Raw genomic sequence first — 20,555 nt, 5'->3', positions numbered from 1 at the left:
CAGGTAGATATCAGTTTTATTCGTGCCTAATGTGAAATTATTGAAAAATACGATATCAGTGAAGTGAGTGCTAGAAAACATGTGCTGTGTTGCGGAGGGTTCGTTTGTTCGTGCTTGTCACTTGCCTAGTCCGAGACCTCTTTCAGGCTCCCATGCACCAGGGAGAAGGAATGTCGTAGGACCTAAGGGAGTGAGGAGTGTAAACCAACGAACAGACGTTCCCTCAAAGGTATCAGTCGTTGCTCGGCAAGTACGTCCTTACCATAAGACAGGAGAGACGAAGTTTCTCCTCGTCATCCGAAGACTTTTCGCAAAAGAAACCTTGGCGCAAGGTTTCTAGACCCTTTAAGCGAAAGTCAGTCCCTTCAGGACAGGTCCAGCATCCTGGCTGTAGCCATGGGGACAGCTCTGACCCTTTGCAGTCGTCGGAAGACTGTTCGGCTAATAAACGCAAGCGTAACACGGGGTCCGAGGGTCGCGGTAAAGGCAATGTTTTGCCAACACAGACGTTACCGTCATCTCGGCCCGTTCCGACTCCCGTTGATCCCAAATGGGTTGTCCTGCAGGACATGCAGACTAAGCTTGTCTCCCTTATGGAGAAGTATGACGTTGAGCAGGTTCACGATGAACCTTCGCTTTCGAGTCGCCGTTACGCTAAACGAGACTCTGGCCGTCATCCGCCCAAACGAGCAATGAAACGTGATGTCGGTAGTTTGTCACGGCAGTCACGTGACTTGGATCCTCACTCGCTGCAGTCCCGTGTTGACTTTCAGCCGCTGCCGCAGCCTCGTGTTGACGTTCAGCCGCTGCCGCAGTCTCGTGTTGACGTTCAGGACGTTCGCCAACCAGCTCAGTTGCCTTGTTTTGACGTTGAGCGTCAAGCACTGCAGTCAAGGGTTGTTTTGACTGCTCAGTCTAGGCAGTCAAGGCAGTCTCGACTTGACGTCGAGCGTCCATCAACTCCTGTTGTTGTTGCTTGTCAGTCCTTTCAGCAGCGACATGACGTCGCTTCCTTGACTGCTACTGCTGCTCCTTTGCGTGTGGACTTTGCCTGTCAAGCATTGCCACCGCGGCAGGTCTCTCCTTTTCATGAGACTTGGCAATTGTCGGACGAGGTTCCTTCAGATGAGGAAGTTGCTGATCCCCCTCCTACTGATATTCCTTTGGGGACTTTGTCAGACGGAGAGGAGCCTAAAGCTGCTCAGCCCTCTATGGACCATTTTGTAACTGCTGCTCCTCGTTCGCCTTCGTCAGAGTTTACACTAGGCCTAGCTACTTCGAAGCCGTTGTTTTCTAAGCTAGTGCTCTCTCGCTCTTCTAAGAGAGCTTTACGTTTGCTAGGCGACTGGTTGATCACCAGGAGGAGTTTGGGGGAGACAGCCTTTGCTTTCCCTCCTTTTAAACTGGCTTATAGAGCGAGCGTCTGGTATGACACAGGAGAAGTTCTCGGCTTGGGAGTTCCTGCCTCTGCCCAGGGAGACTTCTCAAGCCTCATAGACTCTCCCCGTCGCCTGGCCATGAGACGCTCCAAGATTTTATGGTCGGCTTCAGAGCTAGACCATCTCCTGTTAGGAGTTTTTCGAGCATTTGAAGTTTTGCTGTACAATTATGTCATGCATGAACAAGGCTATCAGGGATGGCTCCAATGATCTGACAGCCACGTTCTCTGCAGGAACAAGGCTATCAGGGATGGCTCCAATGATCTGGCAGCCACGTTCACTGCAGGAGTACTTAAGATGTAAGTGCGCTCAATGTGTTCATTGTCAAGACAAACTTCACAATGAAGACTACCAAATCTGTCTTGGAGCATTAAGGGAAGGTGACTGGATGGTCTCTCTCGACCTTCAGGATGCATACTTCCACATCCCGATTCATCCAAACTTTCAACAACATCTGAGGTTTGTGGACGGGAAAGTAATGTACCAATGTCGAGCACTGTACTTCGACCTCATTCCTGCTCCTCTTGTTTTTACAAGGCCCTTGCAAAATGTAGCAAGCTTTCTACATTTTTTGAGGATTCAGAGCCTCCCTTTATTTTGACGACTAGCTAATCAGGGCGTCGTCATTATATCGCTGTCTGGAGAGCCTCTAATGGACATTAGACCTAACCAAGGAGCTAGGTCTCATAGTGAACGTAGAGAAGTCGTAACTTACAGTACCCCATCCCAGACTATTCTTTATTTGGGAATGGAGATACAGTGTCTGATTTTTCGGGCCTTTTCGTCTCCCGCAAGAATGGAACAAGCTCTGTTAAAAGTCCTTCACTTGCAAGAGAAAAACAGTTGCTCTGTAAGAGTTTGAACTAGCCTCTTGGGAACTCTTTCATCGCTGGAGTAGTTTATCTCTCTGGGGAGACTCAACCTATGCCCTCTCCAATTTCACCTAAACCATTGGAACAAGGAGAAGGGCTTAGAGAGTATCTCTTTCCCAATCTCCAACTCAGTCTAGACATGTCTGACTTGGTGGGACAGCAACATCAGACTTCGAGAAGGTCTTTCTCTTGCGATCAAGAACCCAAACCATGGGTTGTTTTCAGATGCATCGGATTTGGGTTAGGGAGCTCCACTGGACAGTCTGGAATGCTCGGGTCTTTGATCCACGGATCAGAAGGAACTCCATTTAAGGCAAGTAACATCTCTCCTTTGGCAAGATTTGTGCAAGGAAAATGAATGTCTTGGCGGATGGCCTCAGCAGAAGAGGACAAGTCATCTCCATGGAGTGGACGTTGCATAAGACTGTGTGCGAGAAGCTATGGATGACATGGGGTTAACCCACCATAGATCTTTTTGCGACTTCTCTGACAAAGAGGCTCTCGACTTACTGCTTTCCAGTTCCAGATCCAGAGGCAGCCCACATAGACGCTTTCCTGCTGGACTGGTCTCACCTGGATGTTTATGCCTTTCCACCTTTCAAGATCCTAAACAAGGTGCTGCAGAAGTTCACCTCTCACGAAGGGACCAGGTTGACATTGGTTGCTCCACTCTGGCCCGCGAGAGAGTGGTTCACAGAGGTACTTCAATGGCTGGTAGACGTTCCAAGGAGTCTACATTTAAGGATGGATCTCTTACGGCAGCCCCATGTAAGGAGTCTTCATCAAAGCCTCCCCGCGCTTCGTCTGACTGCCTTCAGACTATCGAAAGACTCTCAAGAGCTCGAGGATTTTCGAAGGAGGCAGCCAGAGCGATTGCGAGAGCTAGGAGAGCATCTACCATCAAGGTCTACCAGTCGAAGTGGGAAGTCTTTAGAGACTGGTGCAAGTCATCATCCATTTCCTCTTCCAGTACCTCTGTAGCCCAAATTGCAGACTTTCTCCTACATCTGAGAAATGTTTGCTCCCTCTCGGCTCCCACTATTAAGGGCTACAGGAGCATGTTGGCTTCTGTGTTCAGACATAGAGGCTTAGATCTGTCCAATAATAAAGATCTCCAAGATCTCCTTAAGTCCTTCGAGACCTCTAAGGAGCGTCGTATGGCAACTCCTGGATGGAACTTAGACGTGGTCCTAAGGTTCCTAATGTCCGACAGGTTTGAGCCATTACATTCAGCCTCCCTGAAGGATCTCACCCTCAAGACGCTTTTCTTAGTGTGCTTGGCTTCGGCTAAAAGGGTCAGTGAGATCCATGCCTTCAGTAGAAACATCGGCTTTTCTACAGATAAAGCCACATGTTCACTTCAGCTTGGTTTCTTGGCCAAAAATGAACTGCCTTCTCGTCCTTGGCCTAAGTCGTTTGATATACCTTGCCTGTCAGAGATCGTAGGCAACGAGCTTGAAAGAGTACTGTGTCCAGTTAGAGCTCTTAAGTTTTATTTAGCTCGTACCAAATCCTTACGAGGTGGATCTGAGGCCTTGTGGTGCTCAGTTAAGAAGCCCTCATTGCCTATGTCTGAAAATGCTTTATCGTATTTTATTAGATTTTTAATCCGAGAGGCTCATTCTCACTGGAGTGAAAAAGATCGTTGCTTGCTTAAGGTCAAGACGCATGAAGTAAGATCTATAGCAACTTCCGTGGCCTTTAAGCAAAACAGATCTCTACGAAGTATTATGGACGTGACCTTTTGGAGGAGCAAGTCGGTGTTCGCTTCATTTTACTTAAAAGACGTCCAGACTCTTTATGAGGACTGCTACACACTGGGTCCATTCGTTGCAGCGAGTGCAGTAGTGGGTGAGGGTTCTACCACTACATTCCCTTAATTCCAATATCATTTTAATCTTCTCTTGAAATGTTTTAAATCTTGTTTTGGGTTGTACGGAAGGCTAAGAAGCCTTTCGCATCCTTTTTGATTTGGCGGGTGGTCAAATGTCATTTCTTGAGAGCGCCCAGATTAAGGGTTTTGATGAGGTCCTGTTGTATGGGTTGTCGCCCTGGATACAACAGCTCCTGGGAGTCTTTCAGCATCCTGAGAGGATGGCTGGGCTTCGTGAGGAAAGCGGACTAATGAGGCAGAGTAATAATCAGAGTCTGCTTCCTTACCAGGTACCTATACTTAAGTCTGTTTTTTGAATAATTGTCAAAAACTCTTGAGCATATACGCCTTTATTGTATTAATACTGGTCTCTACCCACCACCATGGGTGTGAATCAGCTATTATATATTCACCGGCTAAGTTTAATATTTAAAAATGATATTTTGATTATAAGATAAATTTTTGAATATACTTACCCGGTGAATATATAAATTAAAGGCCCTCCCTTCCTCCCCGATAGAGACCCAGCGGAATGAGAAGAACTGGAGCTGTTTACATGTATATGCGGTATCTGGCCGATAGTCGGCGCTGGTGGGCACACCCGCAACCTTCATGGCGATCGCTCGCGAGTTTTTGGAATCTGTCGAGCCGTCGGAGACATCAGCTATTATATATTCACCGGGTAAGTATATTCAAAAATTTATTTTATAATCAAAATATCATTTTCACCAGAACTATGACGAGAAAAGCTTCCCATTCCTCAAAGTCAAAGCACACGAAGTAAGAGCTGTGGCAACTTCGATGGCTTATAGACACAACAAGTCTATGAAAGCGATTTTGGAAGCGACATTCTGGCGAAGCAAATCAATCTTCGCAGATTGCTACCTAGAGGTACAGACCCAATATGAGGATTGTTGTTCCCTGGGTCCGTACGTTGCCTCCGGCGCCGTAGTTGGAGAAGACACCACTGCCTCTAACCTATTACCTTGTTTATACCCTTGCCTTTTCTTGAATTTATTCTCACAGGTTGCCTGTGAAGGTTGCTGCAACCTTCCACAGCCTGGTATGCAAGTCTAAGTTAGGTTTTATGGAGTGTGTTTTTAGTAAAGCTGGTGGTCTAGTCATGTTAAGGTCAAAGACTGTGTGACAGCCCCACAGAGACTTTTTACAACCCCCTGGGGGGATCGCTGGGTCTCTCAAGGAATGCAGGCAAATGAAGCAGGAAAACTATGAAGCCAGCTTCCTTATCAGGTATGCCAGGATAGCAAGGGTGGTGGTCTAGTCATGTTAAGGTCGAGGACCTTGTGACAGGCCCACAGAGACTTTCTACGGCCCCCTGGGTGGATCACTGGGTCTCTCAAGGAAGGTATGCAAATGAGGCAGGAAAACTGTGAAGCCAGCTTCCTTATCAGGTAGGAACCAGATTATTGGTACAGCTAATTTGTAGTGATTAATAATTCTACGAATTCCCGGCGGTGTTGCGGTTTTCTAACCCACCACCAATGGTGTAAGTCAGCTATATATATGTAACTACCAGGGAAGTTAGATATTTGAAAATGGTATTTGTTCCAACATGGAATACTTACCTCGAACTACTTTCTTAGGAGTATCTGGGATCTCCTCCCTATCCGACCAAGAATTTTGTGCAGTCCCCTCATCTCCGTTTTCTCTTGTCAGGTCCCTCCGTGGCGGATGGATACATGCCCTGAGGTGACCCGGAGTCAGCATGTGGGTGCGCTACTGGGTCTTTGTCGTCAGTAAGCATCTGGTCGCGGCATAGATAACATCTCGCCGCTCTCTCTCACATTCCATCCGACCCACCATTGTGTTCCACGTGTTCCCTTTGTGTTTTCCCGTTCCTATCCCTTCCTTGTGTTACTTGTGTTGCTTGTGGTTACCCTTATGGAATCCCAATGCCGTTGTCCCCGTGCCAAGGCCGGTAAGTCATGCGGGGCATGGCTCTCGAAGGTAAACATCGATCCACACACGTTGTGCACCACGTGTCGAGGCAGAGCGTGTTCGCCTGCTTCCACGTGGCCGGAACTTCAATGGGCGTTGCACGGCACCAAGAAAAAGAAGGCATCGAAGCTGTCACCGAGGAAGCCTTGTCTCGCTTCTCCGTTGACGTCTCCTTCAGCTCCTTCGGAGAGTGGGTCCCCTTCTCCTTCCCCTACCCAGAGTAGGGGACGAGATAAATCTGTTGCGGGGAAACATCCCATTGCTGTTCCCCATGAGTCTGATTTCAATAAACCAAATTGCATTGTGGTTCTGGTGCCCGCAGGACCCGTCTCGAGTGAGGATCCGGTATGGGGGAGATCAGGAACACCAGCTCCTTCCCCACTACCGTGGCAGTGTTTTTCAGGTACAGCGACTTAAGGGGGCAACCAAGACAGGAAAAGATAAGCCACGTGCTCTTCTGACCCCGATTCCATTGTGTGGACGGCGCCAAGGACACCCTTCAGGTCACCCATGCGGCAAGACGAAGAGTTTTCTGGCTGGTTTGCCTCACGTGGGTCACTGCTCACGCGTCCGGCGCCTTCTGTTGCCCTACCTCCTGATTTTGTGCAACCCGTCACCCCGGTAGTACAATTGCAAGCCCCATGTTGGTGGCAGAGGATTCAGGTGCCTCGGATAGCTCCTCTTCCTCTTCGTTTTCCTCGGACGATACCTCGTCCTCCACCTCTTCATCGTCGGAAAACTCCAGGGACCGGGAGATGAAGAAGAGGAAAAATAAGTTGAAGAGGAAGAAGTCGAGCTCGAACTCAGGCCCGTCTAGGAAGAAGGCCAAAGTGGCGAAGAAAAAGAGCAAGAAGAAGAAGAGTTCCAAAAAGAAAGGGCAAAATTAGGTAAAGTAGTTTTTCCCCTTTGTGGGTCGAACAGGGCTTTTGCTGCTCCAGTGCCAGCCTCGGCTGCTGCTGGAGCCGCTACTGTGCCTTTGCCCAGTATCTCTTCGGCTCCGTCCACACTTCGGATGCAGCCGTTGGCACACACTAACTTTCCCTTGCCCTTGCCCAGCAAGTCACCAGCTCCATCCGTTCAGTGGAGGCAGCCACTGGCTCAGCCCAGCAGCATGGTTCCCATGCCCAAAGTCTCACCGGCTTCATCCAGGCATCGGATGCAGCCGTGGGCACAGCATGGCAGTCACTCACCACGGATTCCTGCGGGAGGGGATAGACCCATGACGGCTACCTCCTCCTTGAGGGTTCCATCCGTGATGGAGATAGCCGCTCTGTCGAGCCGGCCGGATGCCAGGGATATGACCGCCCCCTGGATCCATCCGTGATCGAAGAAGCAGCCGACACGGAGGATCAAGTGGTTGCGGGCTTAGTGGATTCTGGAGATTGTTCGCCTGATGAAGCATCCTCTTACAGGAAAGTGTTATCACTTAAACGCCATCACCACAGGCTAGATGAGCCCAAACCATTCTCGGAGCAGGCCTGGCTTTTGGGTTTGGGTAGGATGGTGAACAATCCGGTATAGTCGAAACCATCTTTGACCCTACCAGACGTGTCCCTGGGCATGGACCATGTCGACCGGGTTTTCTCGGGACACAAGAACTCCCTTAGGGCCTAAGGATCCCCCAAGCTCCTGCCTGGGCTAAGGACCCAGAAGAAATTTTATGTGCCAGACGGGCTGCCTGCGGGGCCTTGGACATGGAAGAAGCCGTTGCGGCTCTGAGCCAGGGTAGCACAAATGACAGGATCCTTACTGCCCAGTGGTCTTCTCAGAGGCAGAGGCCACTATGATGGAGGACACGTCTCAGGACATCATCAATGTGGCCTCCTGGTTGGACTGGTGGGCATGCACCTTAGCAGGCTTTCAACTCTCCCACAATCTCTCGGTGCCTGAGAATCAAGCTCTATTGCATGAGCTCATACGCTCTGGGGGCAAGGCCATGAAATTCTTAACGTTCCAGTCCTTGACTCAAACAGCAAACTGGATCTTAAGATAGAGAGACACAGTGCTTAACATGCTCCCTCGTAGACTCCCCGAACGTGAGGCCAAGTTCCTTAGGAATGCTCCGGTGTGGGGTGAGACCCTGTTCCCCCTATAGGCGGTAGCGGAGACCATGGAAAGAGTGGGGAAAATGAAGGTCTCGGCTGAGCCTAAGCAGCCAGCAACAAGACGCCCTCCACATTGAAGACCGTCTGTGGATGGGGCCTACGCCACCAGCTAGACAGGAGGCCCCCTCCCCTTCCTGGCATCAGTCCTCGCGGCCCTCCCGCAGAAGTGGTGCCCCAGCCCAGGCCTCCTTTAGACAAAAATACTCGGGCTCGAGACGAGGCACTCAAACCGTCTCCCCAGAAGGAGATAGGAAGAGAGGCCCCCTACACCTTCCCATGCCACGGGTGGGGCGATGTCTCATATACCATTGACAAGCATGGCGGGACAACGTGGCGGACCCATGGTCCGTGGCAGTCCTCAGGGAGGGATACAGGATTCCCTTCCTGACAGAACCTCCTCCCCTGATTTCTGAGCATTGGGCGGAATGGCTGGCCCCCAAGGACCACATGAAGAGAGCAGCCTTGCAGGAGGAGGTGTCGGCCATGTTGAACAAAGGAGCACTGCGACCCGTCCGGGAATCATCCCTGGGGTTTTACAGCAGGCTCTTCCTGGTGGAGAAAGCTACGGGGGTTGGAGACCAGTCATCGACCTCTTGGCCCTGAACAAGTTCATCAGGAAGACGTTCTTCAAGATGGACACGCCGAAGTCGGTACTGGCAGCCTTGAGGGAAGGGGATTTCATGATGTCCCTGGACCTCAAGGACGCCTACTTTCAGATCCCCGTGCACCCCTCCAGCAGGAAGTTCCTCAGGGTGAAGTGGGGAACCCAGTCTCTGCAGTTCAGGACCCTCTGCTTCGGCCTGTCAACGGCACCTCAGGTTTTCACGAGGGTATTCCCCATAGTATCAGCCTGGGCACACAAGCAGGGCATCAGGCTGATCAGGTATCTCGATGACTGGTTGCTTCTTTCAGCCTCAGAGGCAGCCTTAAAGAAGCAGGGGGCAAAGCTGTTACAGTTCTACAGAGACTTGCGGGTTACCATCAATCTGGAGAAGTCCCAGCTGATCCCCACCACCAGGATGACGTACCTAGGGATGGTCCTGGACTCCCAGGTAGCAAGGGCATTCCCTCTTTCAAGAGAGGCTGGACAATATAGACCACATAATTTGACCATTCATAGCAAATGCACCAAGTAAAGCCATTGGCAGAGACTCGTAGGCCACCTGGACTTGGAGAAGCTAGTTCCTCAGGGGAGGCTAAAGCTGAGGCCGGTCCAGTGGAATCTGAAGGTCCTCTGGTTACCGGGAGACCCGCCTCAGTCCTTAGTCATGATGACCCCAACCACCAGAAACATGCTCCTCTGGTGGTCCGACAGGGCGAATGCCCTACGGGGTGTGCCGTTCATGTCTGCTCCTCCGGAGATGTTGCTCTTCACGGACGCGTCAAAGGAGGGGTGGGGAGCCCATCTGCTCGAAGAGACAGCAGAGGGAAAGTGGTCCCCGGAGGAGTAGCTCCTCCACATAAACCTGCTTGAACTGCTGGCGGTTCGAAAGGCCCTTGCAATATTTGCCCATCGACTGCGGGGAAATGCAATAGCCCTCATGCGTGCCAACGCCACTGTGGTGGCTTACATAAAGAAGCAAGAAGGATTGAGATCAAGGGAGCTGTGCGATCTCACGGCTCGAGTCCTGGAATGGGCCGAGAGGAATCACATCATTCTCACAGCCAGGTTCATTCTGGGAAAGAGAAACGTTCTAGCCGACAGCCTCAGCAGAGCAGGGCAAGTAGTGGGGTCGGAGTGGTCCCTACACCCACAAGTGGCCCAGAAGGTCCTACTGTTGTGGGGCTCACCGGTGATAGACATGTTCGCCACAAGGCTCAACACGAAGCTCCCCGTGTTCTGTTCTCCTGTGCCAGACCCGGCAGCAGCGTTCGAGGACGCCTTCCAGCACTCATGGGACGGACTCGACGCGTATGCCTTTCCCCCCTTCGGGATTCTCAGGCAGGTGCTCAACAGACTCAGTCAACCAAGGGCAACAATGATGACTTTGGTAGTGCCCTGGTGGCAGGAAAGGGAGTGGTTCGCAGATCTACAGGACCTGGCGACTTTTCCTCCGTGGCTCCTACCAATAAGAGAAGATCTGCTCCAGCCCCACTTTCGAAGGTTTCACAAAAACCCTCAGTGCCTCCAGCTACACGCGTGGAGGTTACCGAGCATCTATTGAGGAAAGAATGATACTCGGATAAGACAGCTTCGAGGATGTCAGGGTATCTGCGGAAGTCCTCGATCGTGATGTACCCGGCCAAGTTGGCCACGTTTGTGAAGTGGTGTGCCACGCAGAATCTGAGGCCTCTGGATGCATCACTCCACAAGATTGCAGACTTCCTGGTCCACCTGAAGGACAACCTGGGGGTCTCCATTCCAGCCATCAAGGGGGTCCGAGCGGCCCTAGGCATCGACCTAGGTGCCTCTCGCCAGATTACCATGCTCATCAGAAGTTTTGAGCAGTCTTGTTCCCTCCACGCCGCTCGGGTCCCGCAGTGGGACGTGGCCAAGGTTCTCAAAATTTTGACAAGGCCTCCCTTCGAACCCCTCAAGGATATCCTAGATAAAGACCTCACCCTCAAGACGGTGTTCTTGCTGGCTCTGGCCTCAGCCAAGCGCGTGAGTGAACTCCACGGCTTGTCATTCGAGGTCTCGCACTCGAAAGGATGGAAGGACCTGTCCTTTAAGTTTCTGCGTGAGTTTGTGTCCAAAACACAGAACCGGGCTATTGCAGACCCGAGGTTCGAGGGGTTCTCGGTCCTGGCGATCCCTCACTTAGCAGGACAGCCAGACTTCGGCTGGGCATCAAAAGTCTGTTTGTCTCCTCAGGCCTGGTAAAGAAGGCAGTGTCAAAGAACATGATCTTCTGGCTTCGCCAAGTCATCAAGAGAGCTTACGCCAGTGAGGGGTCTGCAGTCCCGGGGACCCCGCGACCCCATGATATTAGAGGTCTTAGCACTTCTTTGGCATTTGACAGCAACATGGCAGTGGGCCAAATCATGCGAGCAGGCACATGGTCCAGGCAGTTCACCTTTACGGCCCACTACCTGAAAAACTGCACGAGAAATTCCCTGGACTCCTTCTCCATTGGACCAGTGATTTCTGCCCTGCAACAAGTTTAGGGGTACGGCCCCGGGTAGCCCGAGGGAAGTAATTGCGAGCGACACGAGTTTCCCCCTTACTCCCCTTTCCTTGCTACCCTTTTCCCTTCCCTTCCCTCCTCCCATGTGAGAGAAGGATGTTTTGGAAGCCCATGTCCTGATTATTCATAAAGGTGAGTTTATACAAACAGGTAGACTTTCGCTTGCTTCCCCTGACTCTCCTACCCTGTTCTTTGTGTCGTCTGGACCTAGCTGCCTATCTAGGTCCCGTGTCCTAGCATGGTAGTGGTGGGTCTTCCGGCCTGTAAGTCCACCCCCGCCTCCTAAAGTGTAAGTTTCCTAAGAAAGTAGTTCGAGGTAAGTACTCCGTGTTGGAACAAATCACAAATTTTAGGTAATTTGTATTTTTCCCAACAGTACTTACCTCAAACTCCTTTCGGGTTATTGCCCACCCAACCTGCCCCGGGTGCCTTACAGGGGTTCGAGGTAGAAACACATGCTTACTGACGACAAAGACCCAGTAGCGCACCCACGCGCTGACCCCCCGGTCGCCTTAGGGCACGTATCCATCCGCCACGGAGGGACCCAACAAGGGAAAACGGAGATAGGGGGACTGCGCAAAATTCTTGGTCGGATAGGGAGGAGATCCCAGATACAGTACTCCTAAGAAAATAGTTCGAGGTAAGTACTGTTAGGAAAAATACAAATTACCTAAAATTTGTGATTTTCATTTTATAATGAAATTTTGAATATACTTACCTGGTAGTTACATAAATAAAATGGCCCTCCCTCCTCCCCTCTGAAAACAGGGGCATGGAATTTCGAGGACTAATGGGAATGGTTCCAGGTACCTGGATAGAGGGAGCACAGGTATGATCACTTGGCCACCCATCGGCGATTGCCGCGAATTTTGAATTTCTGCCGTACGCGCGACGAATCGGCGGGATAAAGCTATATAAATTTATATGTAACTACCAGGTAAGTATATTTAAAAATTTATTTTAAAAGGAAAATACCATTTTTATATAAAAATTACAGATAAAATTTAAATCTTTAACAATTTAATTCCCAGTAAATTTTATTACTTTAAAATATTCAATGAATATTTGTATAAATTTATTTCTTCATTTTTTCTCTTAAACACTGTAATTATTTATGATACAGGTGTAGACTTTTATTATAGTCATGCAGATGGAAAATGTTGAGTGTGCTAGTGTTTTAATGTTGATTGAGTTTGTTTTACAGATATTAAACTATAGTTTTATGTATTGAGAATTATACTATGATCATATTTATCTTTGTTACTTTTGATATTTTTCCAATCATTAAGTTTTTAACTTAAAATTTTTCCTAATTGATTTTTATGCTAAATGACTAAGGAGCTCACACATTTCCTCAAAACTAGAAGTATTCTACATTTTATCAATGGAAAAGTTATAACTGTCGTTTTGTAATCTGGATTCAAGCTCTCTTCAGTATTACCATTACTTATATTTTTTTCTTCTCCCCAAAGGACTGATATACTTGTGAGCAAAAGCAAGAGTGTTTTTCTCACAGATCTGATTGGACTAGTGAATCCTGAGGATGCATTTTATATTGAAAAATCAGGTGATAAGAACAACCTGATTTTTCCGATGACACATTTTTCTCAGTTAGCCAGGTAAGACTTATAGTTTTTTATTTGTTCCAACACTAAATACAAACCCTTCAGCTATTCATAAGGAATATACTTTCAGTGATGCTGGAGGACTAAACATGGACTTTAAAGTGAGGTACAGTGAGCCCTCGCTACTTCGCGGTTCGACCATCGCGGATTCACGACTTCGCGGTCTTTTTTCATGAAATACGGCATCCGATTTCATCAGCAAACCACTATTTTTGGGGGAAACATCATTTTATTCTAGAAAATTGCTACTCTTTAAATAGTTAATTGCACATTAAGAAAGCGTGTACTTTTGTTTTTAAATTTCGGGTGTGTTTTGAAAATCGAGTATTGTTGACTTCTTTTTGTTTTACTTTTGGCTGTGATCAGATCAGCTGATGTCTAGCTGCCGGTCTTAAGAATATGCACGTCCAAAGTATTGTTTATACCATTTCTTAACTTATTCAAACCATCTATACAGTTAATATTACATAAGCACCAATGTGTTATAACCTATCATATTTTTTTGTTTATTACATTTAAAACAACTCTCTCTCTCTCTCTCTCTCTCTCTCTCTCTCTCTCTCTCTCTCTCTCTCTCTCTCTCTCTCTCTGTGGGCTACTTTTCACTACCTCTCATTCATTACCTCTATCTCACTAACAAATGAAATCTTTGTTGCTTCACAAAGTTTCATTTATATTGAAAATCAATCATGATTCAATTTTCCCTACTTTCTCCAATCTCGCTCTGTCACATCGAACGTTATAGCGGTAACTTAATTGTTCGACAACTTTAAAAATCGGCCTAGTACATGCTTCTTCTCTTACTTTTTTTTTTTTTTTTAGATGGTTTCATAATTGAGGGGGTTACAAGTTGACTTATAACTGAAGTTAGGAAAAGTATTTTGGATATGGAATGGAAAATCATCTTTAGTAACAGTTTAGAATTATCGTAAATTATCATTCGGTCATTAGCGGCAGTTTGTTATTGTTGATTAAACGCCAAAAAAAAAAAGAAAAAAAATTGTTTTCCTGCTTTGCTATGTATGTAGGATTTTATATAGATACGGTAAATAATATTTGTAATAACATATTTACTTAAAGCTTTTAATATCATTTTTTATCACTTTCATCATGCACGTTTAATGCCTTCGTTTGTTTATTATGATGGAAGGTTTCCGTTTCAGGCGGCGTCATAAAGAAAAACATTATATAAATGGTATTCATTTCATTGATTTGGAAGTCCTAAGAAAAATTAAGTAAAACATTGGTAATAACAAAATCAACATATAATCAATACTTGGTATTTCTGTCGATACAAAAACTAACCTATACACAGATGTGTAAATGCGTCTGTTTCTTCATTATGATCAGAGATAAACGTAAACAAAACATTGGTTGTCATTTTTTATCGTGCTTTTTGGCGTGTTTAGGAAACGCATGATATAAAATCGCCTTTAATATTTGTGCCTGTTTTAGTTTAGGGTACCGTAGTACATGCATTAAGTGTTCTGTATATTAAAGGGTAGTTTGTTAACAATACTACGTAAAGGGAAGGTTTTAAAAGTCTGAATATACATGTTAAATAAATACGTAAATATGGTGTCCCTACTTCGCGGATTTTCAGCTATCGTGGCCGGGTTTGGAACCTAAAAGATTTTATCTGCAGAGGACCAGAAACCTGAGAGGACAGGCAGATAACCTCTGGTGCTCGGTAAAGAAGCCTTCGCTACCCTCATCAAAGAATGCACTGGTGTTCTTTATCAAGAATTTAATAAGGGAAGCTCACCAGATTTGTGACGGGAAAAGCTTCCCATTCCTCAAAGTCAAAGCACACGAAGTAAAAGCTGTGGCAACTTCTATGGCTTATAAACACAGCAAGTCTATGAAAACGATTTTGGAAGTGATATTCTGGCAAAGCAAATCAATCTTTGCAGATTGTTACCTAAATAGGTACAGACCCTGTATGAGGATTGTTGTTCCCTGGGTCCGTACGTTGTCTCTGGCGCCGTACTTGGAGAAGGTACTATTGCCTCTAACCTATAACCTTGTTGATACCCTTACCTTTTCTTGAAATTGTTCTCATAGGTCGTCTGTGGAGGTTGCTGCAACCTTCCACGGCCTGGGATGCAAGTCTAGGTTAGGTTTTATGGAATGTGTTTTTTAGTGTGTTTATGGGTCAGGTGGTCAGATCATTGTCCATGGCTATGCCAAGATGGCAAGGTTGGTTGCCTAGTCATGTTAAGGTCAAGGACTGTATGACAGCCCCACAGAGACCTTCTACAGCCCCCTGGTTGGATCGCTGGGTCTCAAGGAATGCAGGCAAATGAGGCATAAAAACCTTTTAAGCCAGCTTCTTTATCAGGTATGCCAGGATAGCAAGGGTGGAGGTCTAGCCATGTTAAGGTCGAGGACCTTGTGGCAACCCCACAGAGACTTTTATAGCCTCCTGGGTGGATCGCTGAGTCTCTTAAGGAATGCAGGCAATGAGGCAGGATAACTATGAAGCCAGCTTCCTTATCAGGTAGGAACCAGATTATTGGTACCACTAATTTGTAGCTATTAATAATTATACGAATTCCCGACGGGGTTGAGGTTTTCTAACCCGCCACCAATGGTGTCAATCAGCTATATATATATGTAACTACCAGGGAAGTTACATACTGTATTTAAAAATGGTATTTTTATTATAAAATAAATTTTTAAATATACTTACCTGGTAGTTACATATATAAAAGGTTCCTCCCTCCTCCCCTCTGAAAACTGGGGCATGGAATTTCTTAGGAATGTTGGGAATGGTTCCAGTTACCTAGTTAGAGGGCACACAGGTATGACCACCTGCTCACCTGACGGTGATTGCCGCGAAATTTGAATTTCTGCCGTACGCGCGACGAATCGGCGTGATTGAGCTATATATATGTAACTACCAGGTAAGTATATTTAAAAATTTATTTTAAAATAAAAATACCATTTTTGGTACAAACCTATTAAAAATAAGGAGCCCCTGGGTAAAGCCAAAAAACTAGATTGGCAGAGACGTCCACCCTCCTAATGGGTTAGTCACCCCTAGTAAATAGCATAGGTTCATATTCCAGTTACAGAACAAATGGCAAATTCGTAGATACATTAATTTATATTTTTCTTAACAATACAAACCTTAGCTATTTATACAAATTTACCTGCCAGCCCTACCCCCCTTGAAGTCCTACCTCCAAGCAAAGTGAGGTAAATCACAGGTGTGTGAGCGGGAGCGGTAGCAAATTAACCCCTCTCCACCCCAGCTAACTAGCGAAATGGGTAGTTAACCCCCGCTAAAATTTTAATGGCTTGTTCTTTCCTCTTCGCCAAAAGTAGTAACCCCTAATAAATAACTTAAAGTTTTGTATCGTTAGAAAAAATACAAATTATCTATGAATTTGTCATTTTTCAATATTTAACTTAGCCGGTGATTATAATAGCTGCAACTCTGTTGCTCGACAGAAAAACTCTACGTAAAAATTCGCCAGCGATCGCTACACAGGTAGGGGGTGTACTCAACAGCGCCATCTGTCGTTCAGATACCCATTACTCATTGTAAACAAAGAACTCAATTTTCTCTCTGTCAGGCTACCGGCAAGACCTACTAATTCGCTGTTGCTAACTGGATTTGTTTTCACAACTATTTGGTGAAGTACACTATTCTAGTTTTGAGCTTTCGCTATGCAGGTGTTTTATCTTCATCTTAAAACTTGAACTCGTTTTGGATAGATTTAATTATGGTGACAAAGAGAGTATGGACTTTCTTTCACTTTTAAATGGCCGACCCTTCCCTTAGACGGAAGTGTGTTTAGGCTTTTAGTAATTATCTTATCACGTTATAGATTTTCCTATATATATTTTATATCTCTCCGCCTTTATTAGGCCTCTTCGATTAACTTTCCATTTTTTATAAACAAAAATAAATTTTAATGCTTTGTTTATATAGAACTTTCCTGAGAGTAGGCGGTCCTAACTTGGAAACCGAAGTTAATCAACGTTGAGCCCTTTATATCGTCTTTAGCTTTTAAAGAGCTAAGGATTTAAAACTTTTTAAATGTAATTTTTTATGAAAGAATTTCTTTGATAGTCTTCGTACTGTTTTCAAAGATGAACTAACGTTTAGTTTTTTATGCTACGCAGTTGTTGACGTTCAGGACGTTCAACATGCGCTCTATCGTTACGATAGAGAGAGAGTGTATCACGGTTTCACTTTGCAGTAAGAGTAAATCGATTCTGACGTTTTGTTCATTCTTTCTTAGCTTAAATGTTTTAAATTCTAATTTAAAGGAACTTTTTATTTGAAAAACCTTTCAGTTTTTTCCTTTAGTCATATAACATGTTTTTTTGACGATATATAATTGGGCTCTTCTCTTAGGTGCGAAATCAAGAGAGAAAGAGACAGAGAGATAGAGACGGAGGGAGAGAGAGGAGAGAAAACGTTCCGTTCAAGCGGGTAACGTTGTTCTCGTGTTACTCACGTCCCTAGTCGCTGTACGGGGAGGAAGGATAAAACGTTTTAGGTTTTTATTCTCGTCCCCAGGCTATGTGCGGTGAGAGATTGAAAACGTAGTTATATGAACTAGTGTTTAGTCTCTTTCCCAGCCACAGAATTTTTTATCTTAAAATATGTTTTCTGTTTTTTGCTGGTATTAATGAGCTTGCATTATACGACTAATTTCACAATTACTACCTTTTAATGAAGGGTAGAATTGCGTGTTTCAGGTAGAAATAAGTGCAAAACAGAAAATCGAAGTGATAAAGTGATATGCGCAAAGTGTTACAGTGTTGCGTCCGAGGCGCAAAGTGTTACAGTGTTGCGTCCGAGGGTTCGTCTGTTCGTGCCTGTCGTTCACCTAGTCCGGGACCTCTTACAAGCTCCCAAGCCCAGGGGAGAAGTAATGTCAAACGACTTATGGGTTCGAGAGGCCTTGACCAACGAACAGACGTTTTCCCTCTATGGTATCGGGTGTATCTTACCAAGATCTCCCCTACCATAAGACGAGAGAGACGTTGTTTCTCCTCGCCATCCGTAGGCTTTTCGCATAAGAAACCTGTCACAAGGTTTCGGAGCCCTTAAGCGAAAGTCAGTCCTTTCAGGACAGGTCCAGCGTCCTGGTTACAGCCATTAGGACAGCTCTGACCCTATGCAGTCATCGGATAACTGCTCGCCGCCTAACAAAAGCGTAACACAGACTCCGAGAGTCTTTTTTTGTAGGCAAAGTGTTGCGGTCACAGACGTTACCCTCGTCTATTACCACAACTATTTCCGTTGATACTTAAGGGGTTGTATGGCAAAACATGCAGTATATGCTTGCCTCCCTTATGGAAGACTATTCTGCCGATTAGTCCGTTGAGTCTAGCCGTTTATCTCATCGATATCCTGGCTTTCAGCCAACCTAACGTTCCTTTGTGCTTACTGTTGACGTTGGCGTAGCTTAGTCACGTCAGTCAGGTTGTTTAGAACCACACTCGATGCGGTCTCGTGTGGTTTTTCAGCCGCATTTGGACGTTAGGCCACTGGCTGATGCTCCTGTTGACGTTCAAGACATTCACTAACAATCGGAGTTGACTTGTTTTGACGCTGTGCGTCAACCTCCGCATTCTAGAGTTGTTTTGACTGCTCAGTCTAGGCAGTCAAAGCAGTCTCGAGTGGACGCTGTGCGTCCTCACGCACCTGTTGTGGTTGACAGTTCAGTTGTTGACAGTTCACAGACTGTCAAGCAGTTACATGACGTTGCGTTCTGGTCCGCTACTAATGCACCAGTAAGAGACTCAGCTTTTATCGGACAAGGTTCCTGTAGATGAGGAAGTTGCTGTTCTCCCTCCTACTGATATTCCCTTGAGGACTCTGTCAGATGGAGAGGAGCCTAAAGCTGCTTAGCCTCCTATGGACTTTCATTAAATCATGATGATTTTTTTAAGGATCTTCGTCCGGATCTTTTTGTAACTGCCGCTCCTCGTTCGCCTAAACGTCTGAGCTTACACTAGGCCTAGCTACTTCGAAGCCGTTGTTTTTAAGCTAGTGCTCTCTCGCTCTCCTAGAGAGCGTTACGTTGGCTAGGCGACTGGTTTTTCACCAGGAGGAGTTTGGGGGATACAGCCTTTGCTTTCCCTTCTTTTAAACTGGTTTATAGAGCGAGAGTCTGATATGACACGAGAGAAGTTCTCGGCTTGGGAGTTCATGCCTCTGCCCAGATAGACTTCTCAATTCTGGTAGACTCTCCCTGGCGCCTAGCCAGGAGACGCTCCAAGTTGTTTACAGGTCAACTTCACAGCTGTTGTCGAGCCTTTGAAGTTTTGCTGTACTATTATGTCACGCATAAACAAGGCTTTCAGGGATGGAAAGCGGTTCCGCCTCAGTCGCTAACCCCGTCTGTTGCCACACCTGCTCCCGTAGACCCTAAATGGGCTTTGCTGCAAGACATGCAGTCCAAGCTTGTGTCCTTGATAGAGGACTTAAATGCGGAGAAGAACCTTCTGGCCAACAACCTTCCAACCGGTCGGTTGTGCGCCCTGTTGACGCTGAGGTAACCTACTTGCGTCTGCCAGTTGAGGTGGTTACTCCACCGATGCGACCCAGTGTGGGTTGCCAGCCGCACGTTGACATTAAGCGACGCTCGGAGGTGGTTTTTGACGTTCAGGACGTTCAACAACCAGCAGAGGTGACTTGTTTTGACGCAGTGCGTCAACTTCAGCAACCCGGTATGGTGTTGACTGCACAACCCAGACGGTCTAGACAGTATCGGGTTGACGCTGTGCTTCCTCGCGCACTCATGGTTGTTGACAGTTCACAGACTGTGCAGCAGTTCCATGATATTGCGTCCGGCTCCGTCACGCATCCACCAGTGCGACCGGATTCAGCGAGCCAGACGTTGCCCACTCCGTTGCCGTTTCCTCATCAGTTTCGGATGAGGAACCCTCTGATGAGGACGTTGCTGAACAACAAGACGATCAGCCCCCAGCCCTGCTATCCATCCAAAAGATGCTGAAGAAGGAACGCTGCTCAGTCAGGCTGTGGATGAGTCTGGTAGGGACACGGTCATCCGTGGATCAATTTGTGTCACTAGGAAGACTACACCTCCGTCCTCTTCAATACCATCTAGCTTTTCACTGGAAAAAGGACAAGACGCTAGAAGCGGTCTCGATCCCGGTTTCCGAAAAGATAAAGTCTTGTCTGACTTGGTGAAAGGACAATATCAACCTAAGAGAGGGTCTTCCCCTGCTGTTCAGACTCCCAACCACGTTCTCTTCTCGGACGCATCGGACGTAGGCTGGGGTGCGACATTAGACGGTCGGGAATGCTTGGGGATATGGAACTCGAGTCAAAGGACAATGCATTTCAACTGCAAGGAGCTACTGGCAGTACATCTGGCCTGGAAAAGCTTCAGGTCTCTCCTTCAAGGCAAAGTGGTGGAGGTGAACTCGGACAACATCACGGCTTTGGCGTACATCTCCAAGCAAGGAGGGACCTACTCTCTGACGTTGTACGAGATCGCAAGGGACCTCCTCACCTGGTCAAAAGGTCTAAACATATCATTAGTAACAAGGTTCATCCAAGGC

General features: G+C 46.8%; 1 protein-coding gene across 1 annotated transcript in view; it reads left to right on the top strand.

Moving 5' to 3' along the window:
- The window catches only part of LOC137653415 (nuclear exosome regulator NRDE2-like), a 162,823-nt gene that overhangs the window by 50,656 nt on the left and 91,612 nt on the right, over positions 1–20,555 (top strand). Inside the window, exon 4 of the mRNA XM_068386781.1 lies at positions 12,849–12,995. Within this exon, the coding sequence (XP_068242882.1) occupies positions 12,849–12,995 (147 nt within the window). The remainder of the gene's footprint in view (positions 1–12,848; positions 12,996–20,555) is intronic.

The sequence above is a fragment of the Palaemon carinicauda genome, chromosome 14, assembly GCF_036898095.1.
Source record: "Palaemon carinicauda isolate YSFRI2023 chromosome 14, ASM3689809v2, whole genome shotgun sequence".
NCBI classification, from domain to species: Eukaryota; Metazoa; Arthropoda; class Malacostraca; order Decapoda; family Palaemonidae; genus Palaemon; species Palaemon carinicauda.
The sequence above is the reverse complement of the archived record's forward strand: the minus strand, read 5'-3'. Positions and strand labels throughout refer to the sequence as shown.